At 40.2% G+C, this 18,566-nt stretch overlaps 1 protein-coding gene across 1 annotated transcript in view; it reads right to left on the bottom strand.

Annotated features, from left to right (window-relative positions):
- Positions 1-232: 232 nt before the first annotated feature.
- Positions 233-18,566, bottom strand: part of DGKI (diacylglycerol kinase iota) — a 428,692-nt gene continuing 410,358 nt past the window's right edge. The window contains 3 exon segments of the mRNA XM_038559441.1: positions 233-10,733; positions 14,693-14,792; positions 16,404-16,440. Of these exon segments, the coding sequence (XP_038415369.1) occupies positions 10,617-10,733; positions 14,693-14,792; positions 16,404-16,440 (254 nt within the window). The 3' untranslated portion in view covers positions 233-10,616.

The raw sequence follows: 18,566 nt of genomic DNA, 5'->3' as shown, positions 1-18,566 counted from the left end.
CTGAAGGCAGACACTTAACCGGCTGAGCCACCAAGTACCCTATTAGTCCATCTTGAAAGAAGAAATCTTTTTTATTTTTTATACCTTCTTCCTTGTCAGGGATCCCTTTCTGCCTTGTCTAACAGCCAATCTTTGCTTAGCTCATGATACCGAAACTCTAACTTAACTACCGTTACGGCCAGTGCTCCCACCGACTACACCTAGCAGCTAGTAACAGAAGAAAAGAAACTAGTTATGTTTCTTAATTTTTATTCTGTACATTGCCACACAATTCACAATACAGAAAAAGTGTCCAAAAAGTAACTGTAACTAGTCAATTTCGTTTTCAGAGATTAGTTCAGTCTCCCAAATGAAATTCTGTTGAAAATCTCTGTAGAGCAACACAGTGATCAAGATACTTTATATAAATAGGAAATGCAAGAAAATTAGGGAAAAATACTTTATGACTTTGTTACAAAAAAATCCATTCTTCCCTTCCCCTCCCCACCCTTCCCACCCCCCCCCCCTCCATTTTGTATTATCTGGATCCCACTTCACCTGGAAATAAAACTTCATCAATCTACTGCCACAGCTGCTACTTTCTTTTTTTTTTTTTTTTTTTTTTGGGGTGGGGGGGATTCCACCTGCCAGCTGGCAGCTTTGCAAAATCATGGCTCTGGGATGTGCTAGGGCATAATCAGAAATCATGAAAGAGCCCTTTATAATGTGGCTGCAACTCTTCATACAGATGTAGCCTCTGAGAGTGAACTACCCCCAGCCAAGGGTTCTCTGGATGCCCAAGAATCTTTTCACACTCAGAAATCAAATTAAACAAAATATATTCATTCGTAAGGAACCGAGATTGTCCTCTGTTCCTTTAACTCTTAACAGGAATGGTTTTCCCCTCTTTTGATCAGCTAGGATCCGTATTATATTCAGATTCATGGTTGTCACTTAATCATTGGTAAAACATAAATAGTAACCTAAAAAACAGACTACCTAACCTTTACTGAGACTAATTCAAACTCTACCCTTTCAAAGATGTGTTTTGCAAAATATTCTATTTTGCTAGAATATTATGTCTATGAAAGTTCTGAATCTCATTTCCCAGGATAGCAAGAAGCCCACGCTTCCCAGCCCACAATCAGGATGTTAGCATCAATCTGAGTTCTAGTCGTGTTGGAAATTATGCATGTGGTCAGAGCCTCAGTCCAACCAATAAGGAATTGAGGACAGCCAATGAAAAATTGTAGTGTTAATAAAACCCAAAAACCCAATGGTCAGGAACCATTTGGATTCATTATACGAGGTGCAGTAAGTATCAAAGCTAGATAGTATCTTAAAAGTGATAAATCTCGCCAACATATCTCACAGAGTTACCTATAAATTTCAAACAAAATATAAGGTAAACCAGTTTGGAGCTGTCATTGGTTTATTTTTACAAGTAAAGACAATTTGTAAACATTTCCTATTCTATAATTTTAAGAAGGTTATGTGTAAACCCCAAAATAAAAAAGTTAGCCTTTGAATTTTTAAGGATTGTATATATTTAGACTTATGAAAAAAAAAACCCTAAGTTGTCCTTATTTCTCTCAAATTTTACCATAGACCATCACAAATCTGTGGACAGGTCTAACCTCCTATGAGCACTTAGAGAAACTCCTTTAACAAACAACCCAGTCCTGAGGAAAGCTCTATCAGAAAGTTCTATTACAGGAACCCTCTCTTCCCCTAAATTCCACACATAATTTTTCTAAGCTACATAGATTGAAAATTTCATGATAGTCCTTGAAGCCACTGAATAAGTTCAATCTTTTTATACATCTTCTGAATTTGCTTTTCATGAGGATCAAAGTTTGCTGAGTGTATATATTATTTATTTGTGGGTTGCCATGGCAATTTGTGTAAAGACTGAGCCTTATTATTGCTCTACTCCTGCAAATCTTTTTTCCTTTATCATATCCCTGCTCTTCCTTTACCTTCCCAAGGCAAGGGTAACGGTGAGGTGGGGGAGAAGGTGGAGTGGGAGCATTTTCTGAGCAAGATTCCAGATAAGAGTTCATTTTTAAAGACTATCTCAACAGTGCCTTCCATTGAGCCAACCTGAAATCTAGGAACCAGGCCTAATATGGAAATAAGGGAGGATAAGCAATTAAAACTATAGTCCACAGAACACCTGGTGGCTCAGTCAGTTAAGCGTGGGACTCTTGGTTTCAACTGGGGTCATGATCTCATAGGCTGTGGGACAGAGCCCCACAATGGGCTCCTTGCTCAGCAGGGAATCTGCTTGAAACATTCTCTCCCTCTCCCCCTCCTCCAACTTGGGCACACATGCTCTCTCTCTCTAAAAATCTTATAAGATTTTAAAAATGGGTTTTAAAAAAACCTATAGTCTACAAACATTATAGCAACATTTCAGTCTAGTGACACAAGACTAAGTCCTACTTAATGGCAACAAGCTACAAAAATGGCCTTTTTGCCTCTTTACCAGAAAAGAGATCTGCCCCTTCCAAGCCCCAGCCACAACCACACACCCCAAACAACAAATGGGTAGAGAGTAGGAAAATGAATACTAGATCCTTTTTTTAAAGTTACTGAACCTGTGACTGTTCTGCCTTAGTAGAAACATATATCTTAGGAGATTTGGGAAACAGCTAGCAACAGACAGAGTGTGTGTGTGTGGGGGGGGGTGGTGTGCGTGCATGTACACATTTGCAGGTGTGTATATAAACAAAGAAAATTGTTTTAGAAGGTCATGAAATACTTGCTTCTCAATGATCTGGGATATATTTACAATGACTGGTGTTTCCACAAAATAGCTTTAATTGCCATCTACGTGGCAGGAACCTAGAGAAGCCAGGGACTCTAAATGAGTTCTCCTTGAGTCTGAAATCATTGACATCTAAAACTAGAAAATATCACAGAAGTCTTTTAGTCTAAGCTCCCTCACGATTAAGGAGGGAGCTTAGACTAAAGCTTTTTCCTGTTCCCTCATTTGGTTGTTCAATTTTTGCTTAAATACTAAAAGAAATCCTAGCTGCAGTAAGTCACTTTGCTTTTTAGAAAGCCCCACCCATTTTTCCGGAAAAAGAGAAATCCTTCTAGAAGTAATAATGCCCCATCCTTTTCATGTCAGTTCTGAACTCTTCTGTCCTTGCTTTATTCTACAAATTATCTGCTGTATGGAATTTGAATCTCACCATTCTACTTTACCCGGCTCCTCCAAACATTCCTGTTCCTAATCTAACTTTGTCCTCTTTCCAGATCAAATATCCTTCTTCTACATAGTCACTGATCTGCCCATCCAGGTGCCTTTTTGTAAAATATGAGATCCGGAAGTGAAGAATCCCTCAGGTCTGTTTATTCTTCCCATTTCAAGGTCAGCAGGACTTCCTGTGGGTCTACGAGGCCTCTACCTATGTGACTGTATGACAGATGCAGCTTTGCATGCCCACCCACTTAAAACAAGGGAGTCTTGAATGGCAAGCCATCGTCAACATTTTCCGGGACACAGAATTCTAAAATCTCATTCCAATAGTGACATCCAAGGAAAGAAGATAGTACTAACATTTTTAAATGTTGAGAACCACAGAGAAACCAGGAAGTCGTCCTCAGTGTTCACTTCTTCTCGTGAAATCCACCTTGGCACCAAAACATTTGATCTTTTATTCCTTGAAATTTGCCCAACCGATAAGCCTCTGGTAGCAAAAACTCTGACTTTGTAACTCCATATTTTCCCTCAGTTCTACTCAATTCTTGCTATGGGATACTAAATCATTATCTTTTCAAGGAGGCACCTTCTCAATTTGGAGAATGGAAATCTGAATGACGTGAAACAGCATCGCAGGCAGTGGTGGGAAATTACTGGATGTAGCAAACATCTACTGTGGATGTGTTAGCCTGTAATATCTAGAGATCCTAGTTCTGACTGCAGTTTTACCACTTACTATATGCATCCGTGCAAGGTGAATTCACTGTGTTGAGATTTGGTTTTATCACCTAAAATGGATTACCTGCATTATCCACCTCATGGGTTTGTACTGAAGCTCAAAGGTGTCACAACTGCACCGAAATGCTAAAACACTAAATTTTTCTTAAAATACTGAAATTGCAGTAGACAGTATCAATAACAGTAAGCAGTATAGATTTGAGTTGTTTAAACTATTTTCTTTTGAAAGCTATATGCATTTCATTAAAAGATTGAGAAACAAGAGAGTTTAGGTTGTTCCCGCCATGAAGGGATCCCTTTCAGATGCCATTTGGCTCAAATATGAAAACTTGGGAAAATGTTCAGAATCATCACTTATCATCATGGGTGAGCCCTCCCTAGTAGTTATCATGCCTGCAGCAGAAGCAAAGGCATTTTCCATGATTGTCTTTTGCATACATTTACTTGGCTCCTAAATATCTTTTGGGCAAAATTTTCTTCTGTGGTTGTAGTCCATTTAATTGTAAGAATATCAAATCACAGCACTTTTTTTGTTGTTGTTGGATGAACAGTAAAACCAATTTCTAATGTGACTTAAGAATGCCTAAGGAACATTCATCAAAATCCATGATGCTTCAAGCAGCATTTTGGAGTAAGTTAGACCTCTCAGTATGTTTTCTTTGCACTAGCTCTTAAATTCAGGCTTAGCTGGTTTAAATTGTTTTTAATGGCAACCAAAAATCATTATCTCCAAGATTTTTCCTCTCAATGGGATTTTTTAAAGATTAAAAATCAAGATCTTAATAAATTTTAAAAATGAAATCTTGTCATTTATCATTAAAAAAAAAAATAAACTTCAAAAACTCACAGAATCTGATTCCAGCCTCTCGGACAAATGTTCCTAATCACAGCATCCCTCCCAGGTAGTCAGGTAGCCTTTGTTCAAACAGTCTCAGGGCCTGAAAGCACATGTAATTCCATAGGAGTGCCCACTCCACTGTTGGATAATATTTATACTTCATCTTTGCATTCAGTCAAAACCCACTGCAAATTTTGCCTATTGCTTCTAGTTTTGTCCTGAAGACATAGCGTGAGTTTTAGCTCTCATTTTAGTAGTATTTCTGTCTCATCTGAAAGTCTTGGTTGCAAATATGTTTTTAAGAACATTACCAAGACTCTTAGGGAAAGGAAATGCAAAATATCATTTCTTTCATATTCATATTCTCATGTCATATTTCTTAGAACAAAAACATTGCTGGCTGAAGAGTGACTGGCACGATAAAGGCCTGATGGATCCCCCAGTCCATGCTTCCCTGCTACACTGTGCTTCTCCCATGCAGAACTGATCCCATTGGAATCTCTTAGGTTGCCAGCTCCATGAAGTCAAGAGTTTTGGTTCTTGCATTCATTCTTAGATCCTTAGCATGTTGCCTGCATCAGAGTGAGGGATAAATAGATTTTTAATAGAAATGATTAAATACATAAATGTATGCTTGACTCATGAACATATGATTGCATGCAGAATGCCTGAGTACATATATAGACTCTGGAATCTGTCTACCATGAGGACACCATTCAATATGCAAATCTCTACTGTAAACGGCAATGCTTCAACAGCCTAAGAATTATTTTTCCTGTTTTCTTTTGGGGACCAGGTCAGTGCTGTGTGTCCAGGGAGTGGCTTTTCCAAAGGCACTACTCCTTGCTTAATTCCTATTTTTAGGCTTCTCATTAAACTGTGGGGATACAGCCTAAAATCCACAGATGGGTATAACAGGTGTATAGTCCAGTCAACTAGGTGATCAGAGTTAGTGGACATCTCTTCATCCTTCAGACAAAATGGATACTTGTCCCAGAGGGTAACTGCATTTTGATACATTTTGAGCAGAATCCCTGAGGAAGAATTTGGGTGTCCGTATGACAAAATTACTGAAGGTAGTGGCAGAAAGTCCAGGAAGACTATGGCCATGGTCAGAAAACTAGAGGGACTAGAGATGAGTGAAGATCAGGACACAGAGCACAGGGATGGGACAAAGCCCATCTGAGAAGCCAGACAGAGAAAAAAAACTGCAGCAATCAGCTGAATATGGAATTCAGAGAATGAGGAAGTAGAGGGATTCAGAGAGGTTCTACTGAGACCTGGGTAGAAACTATTGTATACTAATAGGGATCCCTGGGTGGCGCAGCGGTTTGGCGCCTGCCTTTGGCCCAGGGCGTGATCCTGGAGACCCGGGATCGAATCCCACGTCGGGCTCCCGGCATGGAGCCTGCTTCTCCCTCTGCCTGTGTCTCTGCCTCTCTCTCTCTCTCTCTCTCTGTGTGACTATCATAAATAAATAAAAATTAAAAAAAAAAAAAAGAAACTATTGTATACAAATAAATGTCAAAAACTAGTTAGAAAAGTCTCCCATTTCAACAATGATCAACAATGATCTATTATTATATGTTTAAACAGCAGAACTGAATGAAAGATCATGCTGTTTTCAATGATTTCATGAGCTACACCTACTGGAAGGAAGCCGAGCTCCTCAGACCCCCAGCCCATATATCCCAGTTCCTACACCTTCCTGGCAGCAGCTTGCCCTCATTAAATATCATTAGGGCAACGTATTGAGTGTTAACCCTGCAAATTCAACCTTATAAAGCATTACAGAGAAAGAAACTTTCCATCTGAGATCCAAAAACAGCACAGACAAGTCTCTGGGCTCTAGGTTTCATGCTTCGTGTAAGGTAACATGAACTGTTATGAGACCTCTTGGTCATGGATTTTATGACGCAGGCAATAGCAAATGCCATGTGCAATTGGAGTGGCTGCAGTAAGAGAATTGAGCTTAGCAACAGCAGAAACAACAAAGAATAAATGAAAAATTTCTGTTAGCTTGTCTTTGCCTGTTGGTGTTAACTATACATAGAGAGATGACTAGCATGCTTCTAAAATGTTTTGTCTATTGGAAACCTATGTAATAACATGTGTATAGTATATGTATATATATGTACACATATAGATATGTACACATATGTATCCAAATAAATAGATTTCTATAGGTCTGTGGGGGCTTGTGTGCACACAATCTTTCTGACACAACATACAAGCAGCAATGTAGATCAGTGTTAACACTGTTTATCCCTGGGGAGTGGGATGGAGGACACTAGCACAGAGGAACACCTTGTTCCTCTTGCCTGTGATTCCCATCTGTACCATTAGAACTTTTTTATAAAAAGCATGTTCTACCTTTATAATTTAAAAAAATCTAAATATTTTAAATAAATCAAAATGTAAAAAAATAAAACTGCTGCCCCATATATTATAAAACATGGATATTGTGAGAAGTCTGGTAAATAAATTTCAGAAATCCTTTAGGCAAAGAAATGGTTACAAGGCCCAAATACAAACTACCTGTTGAGTATCTCCTGGTGCAAACACATCTGCCTAAGTGCTAAAGCCAGCTAGTATGACAGGAAAGGGAGTGATGGGGTGTGCAGGGCTTTCCATCAGCTGTCATGAATTTCAGGGCTGTGCACTTGCCAACTAAATTCTCTTCTTCAGAAATTGCATTGGTTGTAGGTTATAGTCTCCATAGAGGTAACCAGAACTCTCAAAGTGAAATTTGCAGCCATGGTGTTTATTTCCTTCTTGGCTTCTTTTTTTTAACAGTCCTTGAATGTGATATAGCACAGCTTAACTGGCTCCTATTTCATTAAATGTGTACTACTGGAATATATGGCTCCAAAAATGACTACCTTTAAGGTTGATGTTGTCTTGTAATAATTCTCCATTCCTTACCCCCCTCCCTGTCAACCTAACCTACACATGGAATCCAAGAGTAGATAGCACTGCTATGTAAGGGGCTCTTCTGAGCCAAACACAGAGGAATGGCAGCTAAGACAGCCTCTCTCCAATACCGCCTCAGGAGTTTTGTAGAAAATTGTATTTTTATAAGTGTACAGTTTTATGTCTTTTAAATTAAATGGATATGGGTCTACAGGCCAGGGCCAGATCATTTGCTTCTACGCTTTCTGATAGCCCATTAAAGGGGATACTATATACTTGAGCTGAGCTGGAAACTCCTGGAGCATATGGCTTCAGCTCTTTCTGAAGCCCAAGATTGTTACATGCAGTGATCAATTTAAAAAAAAAAAAATGCTACAGGAGGTAGGTTTAATATTGAATCCATTAAATATGTAACTGTTCTGCTTATTTTTTATATTCTTTTCTTGGAAAACCCAAGTCCAGAGGGTTGTTCACTTCTTCAAAGGGATATTTGCCTTGGTTGTACATAGTTTCCCATCAATAATGTAGAACTTTCTTTTTTTTTTTTTTTTCCTTTTTTTTTTTGGCTTGGAATGATTTCCAAATGTACCAGAACCCTACAGTAGTCATTATCTTATCAATTTTCATACCAGGAATTTACTTGTGACTTCAGTTGGACCTATTTGAATTGGCCCATAGCCATCTATACCCTAAATTTTCTCTGGGCTGCTTTGAAGCATCACAACGAAATATGAGATGGTAGTTGGTGAAAATAGTCCTACATCCCAGAAATGGCAGCTGCGTAACCAACCGTGTGGCCAACTGTTTGGCTCAGTCTAGGGAATGGAAGGCACCATTCGAAGCCAGATTCCAGTCTGTTTTAAGGATTATATTTCTGTCCTCACAACATCTCTTTGACAGTCCCACCAACTGAAAAACTCCCAGATGAAGCTCAGTGATTAAATTCTCCTGTAACATATTTTTTTCCAGCTTCTGGAAACAATCTACTGCTGTCCTCCTTACCTCACCATAAAACCCAACAGATAATTCCATTTCTAAGACTGATATATGGAAATAGATTACTCATAACCAACCTGTTCTCCTACAGCTGGAAATAACACTAACAATTTGATTTTGAATTGACTAAAGAGATACTTCATCCTCGTCCACTGAGAAGTTTCTCCTACTTAATACAGCATTCATATCTGTCCTTTCAAAATGATATGTGACCAAAATGTGGTTCCGATAAGCAATGTGTCAACAATGGACCTTTAAAGTAAATGTAGAAAAAAGATCATTTATATGTTCACATGCAGACACACTAGGGAAGCACTTTGCCTGTGTCTAAGAGCAAAATGGAAGAAAGCTCAGAAGACATCAGTTTTAGTCTGAGACAACCCTTTATCCACTTTCATTTCTGTTTTATACCCAAGGCAAGTAGACCTCCTCACTGAAAGTTAGGAGGCTTTTCCTCCTGCTATTGTAGTTATCACAGAGTCCCTGATAGAGGGACCTGTAGGTACCAACTGATCTGTGGCAAGATTCGAAGTTGTAATTCCAATGCCAGAGACACATTTCTAGCTAGGCTCCCACAGCAATTTGTACTAAGAATTTTCTGATAGGGGAAAACAGAGAAAAGAATGTGTTAGACTACCCTGTACATAAGAAATAGGGTTATAGTGCTATCGGGTATGACCTTGGGACCTGACAAGTAAAAGATGAGGCATCCATCAGAAAGATCCAGCCATCCTGGAAATCTGGCAGTGGAACTCATAAAACAAGGCTTTGTCCTTGGGACAAGGCTTACTTGGGGTGATGAGAACCAAAAACTTAGAAAGAGAACCTAAAATGGGCCCCCTCTCACCACAGTAACCCAACAGTCTATACTTATTAGTTTCTGTGCAACATGCCAGTGACTGTTTTCTTGCGTAAGTGAGTTATTTTGACAGATGCTGCTACTTTTGCATTGGCTGTTTTATTTCAAGTCAATTAGCCTGCTTTCTATTATCACTCAAGAAAGTCTAGAAGTAGAGGCTGTCACAGTGCTCCATTTCCTGTAATCGCAGTCCCCACACATGGTTTTCTGCTCAGCAACTTCAACTGCACTTAAAATCCAGTGGTTCCGCAAACTGGCCGTGGGCCTTTGTTGAACCCTTTGCTCGTCTCTATTGCAGCAAAAGGCAAAGATGGCTACACGTAGGCAGTATGGGGCTGTGCAAACAGCCCAAGCTGAACCAGTCTTTCATGGCTATCAGCAACAGCCCCGCGGCCAGGGCCGGCCCCTGAATGCCCTCCCATGCCACCTTACCAAACCTCAGATATATAGCGCACAAATTGACATCATCCATGTGGCACGTCCCAGCTCCTACATAATGACAAGGGATTGGGGAGGGAGGGGAAACATGCAAAAGGTCACTAATCATCTTGGTATATTTTGTCTTGGAAATGGAAGCAGCTTTACAGTTGTGTTTCTGCAGGACATCCAGAGGGTTTTCATAGACTTTCTGACAGTCTTGTGATCTTCAAAGACTGAACATAAAGAAAGCAGATCATATTTTTTGAATGATGGGTAGTTACAGTAGAATTGTGTGGTACAGAGGACTCAGGAATGCATTGGGGGAGGAGGGAGCGGTGCCATTTATACGAACATCCTTTGAATCTTGAAAATAAATTATACAGGTGAACACAGAAGTTCATGCTACTTGCTGGAAGCAATGAGGATCAAATTTTGTGGAATTGGGTATTCCACAAATCTCCAGGTATCCTGCCCCTTCCTCAGTAGGCTACCATGTTCTGTTGTACATCTTGGTAGCCCTTAACAACTGGTGGCATGGTATCAGATTCTTGCAGAGAGAGACAGATTTATGGATTCCATCAGCTTCTTCCAGGGGAGCTGCCCAGTCGCCGGGAGGGCACAGGTGATACACTTGCGCAGGTTCTCTTTGTGATCTACCAGGGTCAAACAGCAGTTTCCAGGTCCTCATGGCCAATGATCTTATAGTTCTGGCAGCTTTCTAGGTAAGCAGCCAAATCTGGGTCTCCAGCTTGCTGTGCTCTGTCTTGAGGGGTCTTACCCTATAGGTAACAGTGGGAAGGAAGGAGACACAAATACTTGGAATGAGATTTAAAAAAAAAAAAAAAAAAGGTACAGAGGTATTTAAAGATTACTCACTAAAGGATTTTTCCATGCTTGTGGTTTTAGAATCCACAAGACACTTTCAAATCTATTGTCACATTAAACATGTGAGTTAGGTAAGTTCAAGAGAAAGACATAATCACTTAACAGGTGGGGCTGAGATCCAAGGATACAGGAGTTCAGAGTAACTGAGTCCACAGCAGGAAACAGTGTGGTACAGTGAGTTTTGAACCCAGATTCTTTCCAGGAGAAGAGGAATAGAAATCACTGAACAAAAAAGTAGGAAGTTGGCATTCGGACTTCTGATGCTGGACTCTTCCTATTATCCTAAACTCTGGGAGGCAGCAAGCAGAAAATGAGAGGACCAGATGGTTGTAAATGATCTAAAGATGTTTCTTTGCTGATTTCAAAGTCTTCAGTTAAATTCTCCAAATTCAGAACCATCTCATCTCTCCAAAAAGTGCTTTAATTTCTGACTATAAAAGTGATGGATGTTGACTAAATAAACAGGGAAAAGCACAAAAGCATAAGGAAGAAAATAAAAATTGCCAATAATTCCTACACTATACTAAGATAACTGCTGTTAACCTTCTACGGAGTAGCTATTTTGTCTTTTTCTATAGTTCTACACATAACTATTTTTTGTAAAAATGAAACTATACTCTGGGGCACCTGGATGGCTCAGTCAGTTAAGTAGTCTGACTTTTGATTTCAGCTCAGGTCATATCACAGGGTCATGAAATCGATCCCCGCATCAGGCTCCATGCTAAGTGTGGAGTCTGCTTAAGATTCTCTCTCTCCCTCTCCCCCTGCTCCTCCCCTGCTTGTGCTCTCTCTCTCAATAAAAAAAAAAAGTTAAAAAAACATACTCTGTTTACATACTATTATATAACACACTTTTTTGCTTACTATATCAAATATATCACAAATATCAAATATATGACTTTTATGTCATTCAATGTTCTTCTACATCATCTTAAATGATCATATCATTTCTTGCAGCCTGCTATAAGGCTGTATGTATATTTATACACACACATGATATTTTTGGAAGAAGGTCAATGAAGAGAATTCAGTAGTAGAAGGAAGGAAGGTCTTCATTTTTTTGAATGCATATAGATATTACTTAACACTCCTTGAAACTTTTAATTTTTGTTCTATGATAAAGATACAGGTAAAACTATTTTAAAAAGTGATATTAAAAAATAAAAAAATAAAAAATAAAAAATAAAAGTGATATTAAGTTAAAAAAGGTGGAAGCATGGTCATTGTACCAAAGAAACAGCTCCAAGTATAAATGCACACAAGTATTACAAAAAATGATCGAAGGCTTCTCAGCTTCCATTTGAGTCACTGCAATGGAGAGCATCAAGCTCAATTAAGCCTGCTTCCACTAGCCTACAAAGATACGTGGGTAGAGGATGAAAGGAAAGTAACAGGGGCTCTTGATTCTTTCTAAAATTTTACTTATACATACTTAGCTGGGATTTAATATTTAACCACTAGCTTAAAGCTCTTTTAATATTTTTTCCAACTTATTTACAGTATAAATAGACTTATACGGGTCTTCAATATTATTAATGAGGTTGGAATTACTAGCTTCCAAGTATTCAGAGAGGGAGACTGGGGTGGCTCTTGAGTTGATACTAAAGAAACTGTTCTCTAGCAGGAGAAATTGTCAAGATACTACTTCTCACAAAAAAAAAATATATATATATATATATTTTTTTTAATTTTTATTTATTTATGATAGCCACACAGAGAGAGAGAGAGGCAGAGACACAGGCAGAGGGAGAAGCAGGCTCCATGCACCGGGAGCCCGATGTGGGATTCGATCCTGGTTCTCCAGGATCGTGCCCTGGGCCAAAGGCAGGCGCTAAACCGCTGCGCCACCCAGGGATCCCCTATATATATATATATATATATGAATGAAAAGATCCAGTTATAATTATCATGTTCTGCTTTAACCTAGCATAAAATTCCAAAATAGAAAAAATGAACAGATCTCCCAAAAGGATAAAGCATGTCATACGGTGAGACTTCTAGAACACAATGTTGGGTGAAAACAAGCGTTCTACAACAGCATGAATAGTATGACTTCACCGGCTTAAAAAAAAAATGAGGCAGAAAAACAGGTATACCTACATGTGAAGAGAGATCATTAAACTTTTAATAGTACATAGGTCTAGGGTGTGAGATTTCTAGTGATTTTTATCCTTTTACATATTCTTTGCATTGCTAGAGGTTTTTTTTTTTTTTTTGCTAGAGTTTTTTATATAAGAATGCCCTATATTTATAATCATAAATATAATGAAACTGTGTTTTGAAAAAAAGCAGGCACACACATAACACCAAAAAGGAAGCAATCTCAAGGAATGTCCAGCCTATTTATCTGATTTAGAAACTTCGAAAGATAAAAAAGAGCAATCTGCTCATGAGCCGGGTCTCCAGCCTAGTCTTTTGTTTGTCTCTTTCACGTTGCTCCTCCTTTTCTTTTTATTTTCTGAGTTGAGTGTAGGAGTAGCCCTTTGTGTGTAAATAGGCAATTGCCACGCTGTTGTGTGGTTGGCCCCAGCAAAGGCAACCCCTACCTGAAATCGTGCCCCCCCCCCTTTCCCGCCTACATGGTTTGTGTTTCTCAATCAATTTTTACAGTTCAACAGTCTTTCCTTTTTTAGGGTCAACCCAGGGTGGTTTCTCAGAGCTCATCAGGCTCCTCTGTGGCTCTGTCTTCTGTAGACGCTGTCTTCCCACCCCCACCCCCTTCTCCTGGGCTGCAGCTCCAGCTACACCACCTCCTCAGCTCCAGCTTTCTGCCCTTCCCTTGGTGCTCTCAGTAAATGAATGACTTGCGTTGTACCTTGACCTCAGGTCTCCTGAACCGAGTTTCTCCTGACGCCTTACCTCTCTACCTGTTGGCATTTTTCTGGTCAAGGCATTTTAGTGGGTCATTTTTATATGTCCCACTATCAGTTTCTGGCCTCCCTGCCCCCTCCTTAAGACGTTAACATATTTTAAATCCAGATTTACATGCCTTTAGCTGCAGGGTAACCAACCACACGATGCCATAGGTACCGCTGTAAGGCAAAAACATTATACAAACTATAGGAAAAAAACACATCTTGGTTACTTTGTTACCATACTTCATCCTGTTGGATCCAGTGGGGTATTCCATCACCAAATTAGAAGGGATCTGCTCAAACAACACTGGGCTGGGTGTCAAGAGAACTGGATTTGGATTTGGGCTCAGCTATGGTCTCAGGGCATAGAACTTTCTTTTAGTTTCAGTTCTTGCACTGATAAGAGCAATTCCCACCCTAACTTCAGGGGTTAGATTTTAGGAAAAAAGTATAAGAAAATAAATAGGAAGAAATTTTTAAAAATAGAAAGCCAACACAAATGCGCCAGATTTAAGATTGTAACCCTCTTGAAGTCAGGGCTGACCATCCTGACGGTGATTGCCAATCACCTGGGCACCTGTACATGGGGCCATCATAAATCATAGATTTTTAAGCTACCCTAGGTAAAGTAGCTGAAGGAGATAGTCCAAAGAGGCTCTCAGTAGCAGGGCAACGTCTTTCACCCCTCTCCTCAGGCTTTGAACCTCACGTCCCAGGGCCTTGGCTGCTGGCCTTCAGCAAGACAACCCCAAAATCCCAAGGCCAGGACATTCAGAGCTTTATAAAGTCCCATAGGCAAGCACACACCCTTCCCTTTGTGCTTATACATTTAAACTACAGTTTCTCTAAATGAAGCACTTTATTTTTTCCTCCTTTTTCCAAAGCCCCAGGCACTTCCATAAGCAAGAAAGGGCGCCTTTGCTATGCGCACAAGTGAAGGCAACAGTGCCGGTGATCCTGCCCAGCGGGAGGATGTTTGCACTCACTCATCAAGTTACCTTGGAGTCCGTCTTTCTCAGAGATGCTCCCGCATCCACCAGAAGCTGGCACACAGCCCGGTTCCGCTGGCAGGCAGCCTTGTGCAGTGCGGTCTCACCCCTAAATCAAAGAGGAAATGGGAAACCACCCATAAAGGGACTGGAGATGGGGGTGGGGGTAGAGGCAGCAGGGAGGGGGTGAGGATAGCTTCCCATCCCTGCTGCTGAGGCTCTGTGCTCCTGTGCCTCCTTGCACTCCTTGCACAGCTGAGACCATGGCTGGGGGGCACATTCTGGGGAGGTGGATGAGGGGGTGTCTAAACATGCCTTCAGTTAGTCATCAACGAACCATAATTTCTGATTCCAGTCTCTTTCCTCCACAGTGTTAACTAGGCTGAGCGACTTGTTTTCACCCATAACCTCTGGTTTAGGTCATACTGAATGGCACTATTCAACAGACGGATGTGTATAGACGCCTCTGAGCACCGTCAAACAATTTTCTCTGTGGATGCATCTGGGCAGAACATGGGGGAACCAGATAAAGCATACACGGGGCAGTGATGGAAAACCACCATCCCTTCAGATACTTCCCACTATGCTTGGCAGACCGCCATTGTGCCCTTGGTAGAGTATCTCGGGGGATTCAACTTCGAAGGACCAGGTCAACACAAGCTGCCCTATCTACTGATTTCATGTGAATGGCAGGTGGGAGGATGTGGGGAGCCATACAGGACATCTGGGAGAGTTGGGAACATGAGCTCTCCCATGTTGGCCATAGGCCCAAGGCCAGCCTCTCGGTGTAGGAAGAGAGCAAAGCCGAGTAGCTATTTCCACCCCTCTAACAGGCAGCATAGGGAGGCGAGATTTCCATTCAGGTAAGTGTTCACCTTGCCATTAGGATGTGGTATGTGGACAAACTCTATGGCACAAAGGAGTGTTTCCTCCATGTCCAGGAAGTCGTAAGTATAGAACTATACCCTTCCCACTCATCTGCCATTCTATTCATTCCTACTTTTCCTCCTCCAGACCTACTTAGCTGCTCTCCTTCCTTTATCTCTCTTCAAATTTCTTTGAAGTTTTTTAGTGCTTCTATGGGGCTTTCAGGGTTAGATGTTTAGCCTTTCTTTGTTCCTACTTGGGGAGTAGTAGCTATCTGGCTGCCCTAGGATTGGAAAAGTTGAAAACAAACATTATCAGTTTGGGGACCACACCAGAGAGGAGGACTTTCTGAACTGGAGTCTTTCATCTGGACCACAGAACATAAAAATGATTGGAATGACTATATTCTTAATTCTCCAGTGCTTGTATAGAACTTGCTCCATTCTAGAGCCAGGAGAGGGGTTTCATTACTAACGAAGGATGCCATAGGGCATTAGGATTTAATTTTCTCACAAACCTCAGTTGAGAAAGAGTAAATAAAAAAGGTGAATGTACTTATTTAGAGTTTTCAGTAGTCCAAGAGGCACCAGTGCAGAACTCCCTTGCCTGTAGGAAGCTCTAAATGATGAAGAGCAATGGCTGTGCATGTAATCATTATGATTCCTGTCATTAATTTTTATTGTGTAATTTTTGATTTAGAAGATTAGCCCTGCACAGTTGTAAATACAATTGAAAGTGAAGTTCTTATCACTGACATTTAAATTATCTATTGCATGCTCTATAGACTACATTCTTCTCCTAGATATGTACTAAAGAAAATAATCTAGACTATGTGACGAGAGGCAATACTCACGTTTCACTGTCTGCCATATCCAATAACTCAGAAGGTCCTAAATAAGGGGAAAGCAAGATGCCCATCAAAAATAAGTTCAAAAACTAACCATTTAACAAAAAATTATAGTCACAGAATTAAAATACCTTGGAAAGCTGAAAAAAGAGTCATTTGGTGATAGGGAAAAGAAAGCATTTCTCTGCCCCCCACTCACCAACCACCACCAGCCCATATGTGTGGAATGATATAGCCCATACCTTTAAAGCAACCTTCAATCAAGTAGAAGAAATAAAATTAACTGGAATAGAATAAGTGATAAATAGCTAAGTGGTTACCTTGGAGAAAGGGGACACTTCAGTAGGCTTTAAGGATTGTTTATAACTCCTCAGTGGCAGGTTGAGATGGGGTTTTATATAGTATAATTTTAAAGCTACAAGGTACCACAGATATCATTCCGTCTAATATCTGTATTTTAGAAACAGAGAAAAATTACATTTTTCATAAAATTTCCCTTCTAAGATCTGGAAGGAATGTCATGCATACACACCAAAAGATTATAGATGCTTCCTCAGGAAGTGACATGTTTGGTGAGTTTTTGCACTGACAACATTCTATTTGATCACCAATTAATTAATTCAATCTGCAAACAATCCTTGGAAATGATCACCTTTCCACCTTCTGCACCACTGCTTCCCTCCCCAACCCTCCTATACTCTAATTGGTCTGCAGGTATCAGCTGAGACATATTTTCCATAAAGCCCTCCACAACCCTCCCTCCAAATACTGCATCAAATGTTCCGTCTATGTGCCCCTCACTTTGTGCCCTAACCCTATGTCCTAAAATTGTGAAGGTAATATAATTTATCATCCAAATTGAGACTGTCCCAGATAGGTGGGAATAGGTAATCATTTTAACAATCATGAGATTTACACCATAATAAAACCACTAGTCTCTCTCCACAACTAGATTCTAGTAAACCCCTTGAAGCTGTGGCCTATGCCTTGTCCACCACTCCGTCCTTCCTTGGTACCTGGCATAGAGCCTGGTACCAAGCAGATGCTTAAATGTTTCGTTGAATTAATGAATAAATGTGCTTAGATGTACCAAACACAGTTCTATGTATTGAGCATTTTAGTCTTTAGAAATATAATCCTGTTGATCTGGTCGCTATATTGTTGAATATCATTATCATTGAAAATTTGCTTATATGATTGCTTATTACATAAAAGGAAGGGAAGAGGTTAGAACTCCCTGACCATGAAAGTCACAGGCCAAGAAGGACTTCCACAATCCTCATGGTCATCCAAGAGCTGCCTCCTCTTTCACATCTACAGCCACGTAGGTCCTGTGAATCTTCCTTTGTACCCCCTGCCCTACTCACCTCTTCGCTTTGTCCTGTTTGATAAATAGGCTTCCTAATTGGTCTCTGCCTAGGGCATAATTAGCATGCAGAAACAGTTACTAAGAAAAATGAAAAGTTCTCTTATCATTCAGATTTCTAGGTTTCTAATTCAACACATTGACTGCTTGCTCCCAAGTATTTAAACATGAAAGTTGGCAGACTTTCACCTGGAACTACCCTTTCTCAATTGTTCCAGGTTCCATTTTTTTCACATTACCTAAACTGATAACTGTGCCATCATCCCCCTCTCTCAGCCCCTCCCAGCTCACAGAGCTTGTTCCCACCACTCTCCCAATCCAGAACAGCCTTCCCTTTTCTAGCCACATACCTAAATCTTACTCATTCCATAAAGCCCAGTCTGTGACAAGGTCTTCTGAAAAGACCCGCTTTGACAGAAAGAATCTATCTTTGAACTCCTGTAACATTGACTTGGCTCCACTCTTGTACTATGTATTTGCTTTTCAGTCATATAACTTGTCTTCCTAAATGAATTATTCTAAATCCCTGCCATGTAAGAATATTTATTATTTTTCATTTATTATTTTGCTAGCACTATCCTACATGAAAGATTCAACAAAGACTTCATTCATTTATTTTTGTTCCTCAGTCTTGGCGTTCTGAGGAAACAGGAACAATAATTCCCACCACACACACCCAGGGAAGTGCAAGGCAGTATAGTGCAGTGATGGGGTCTAGAGACGAACCTGCTTGCTTCAAAATTCTGACTCTACCTGCCACTTACTGCATCTCGGGCAAGTTCATTTAATCTCTCAGTTCCTAA

This window comes from Canis lupus, chromosome 16 (genome assembly GCF_011100685.1).
Source record: "Canis lupus familiaris isolate Mischka breed German Shepherd chromosome 16, alternate assembly UU_Cfam_GSD_1.0, whole genome shotgun sequence".
Classification (NCBI taxonomy): domain Eukaryota; kingdom Metazoa; phylum Chordata; class Mammalia; order Carnivora; family Canidae; genus Canis; species Canis lupus.
The sequence above is the reverse complement of the archived record's forward strand: the minus strand, read 5'-3'. Positions and strand labels throughout refer to the sequence as shown.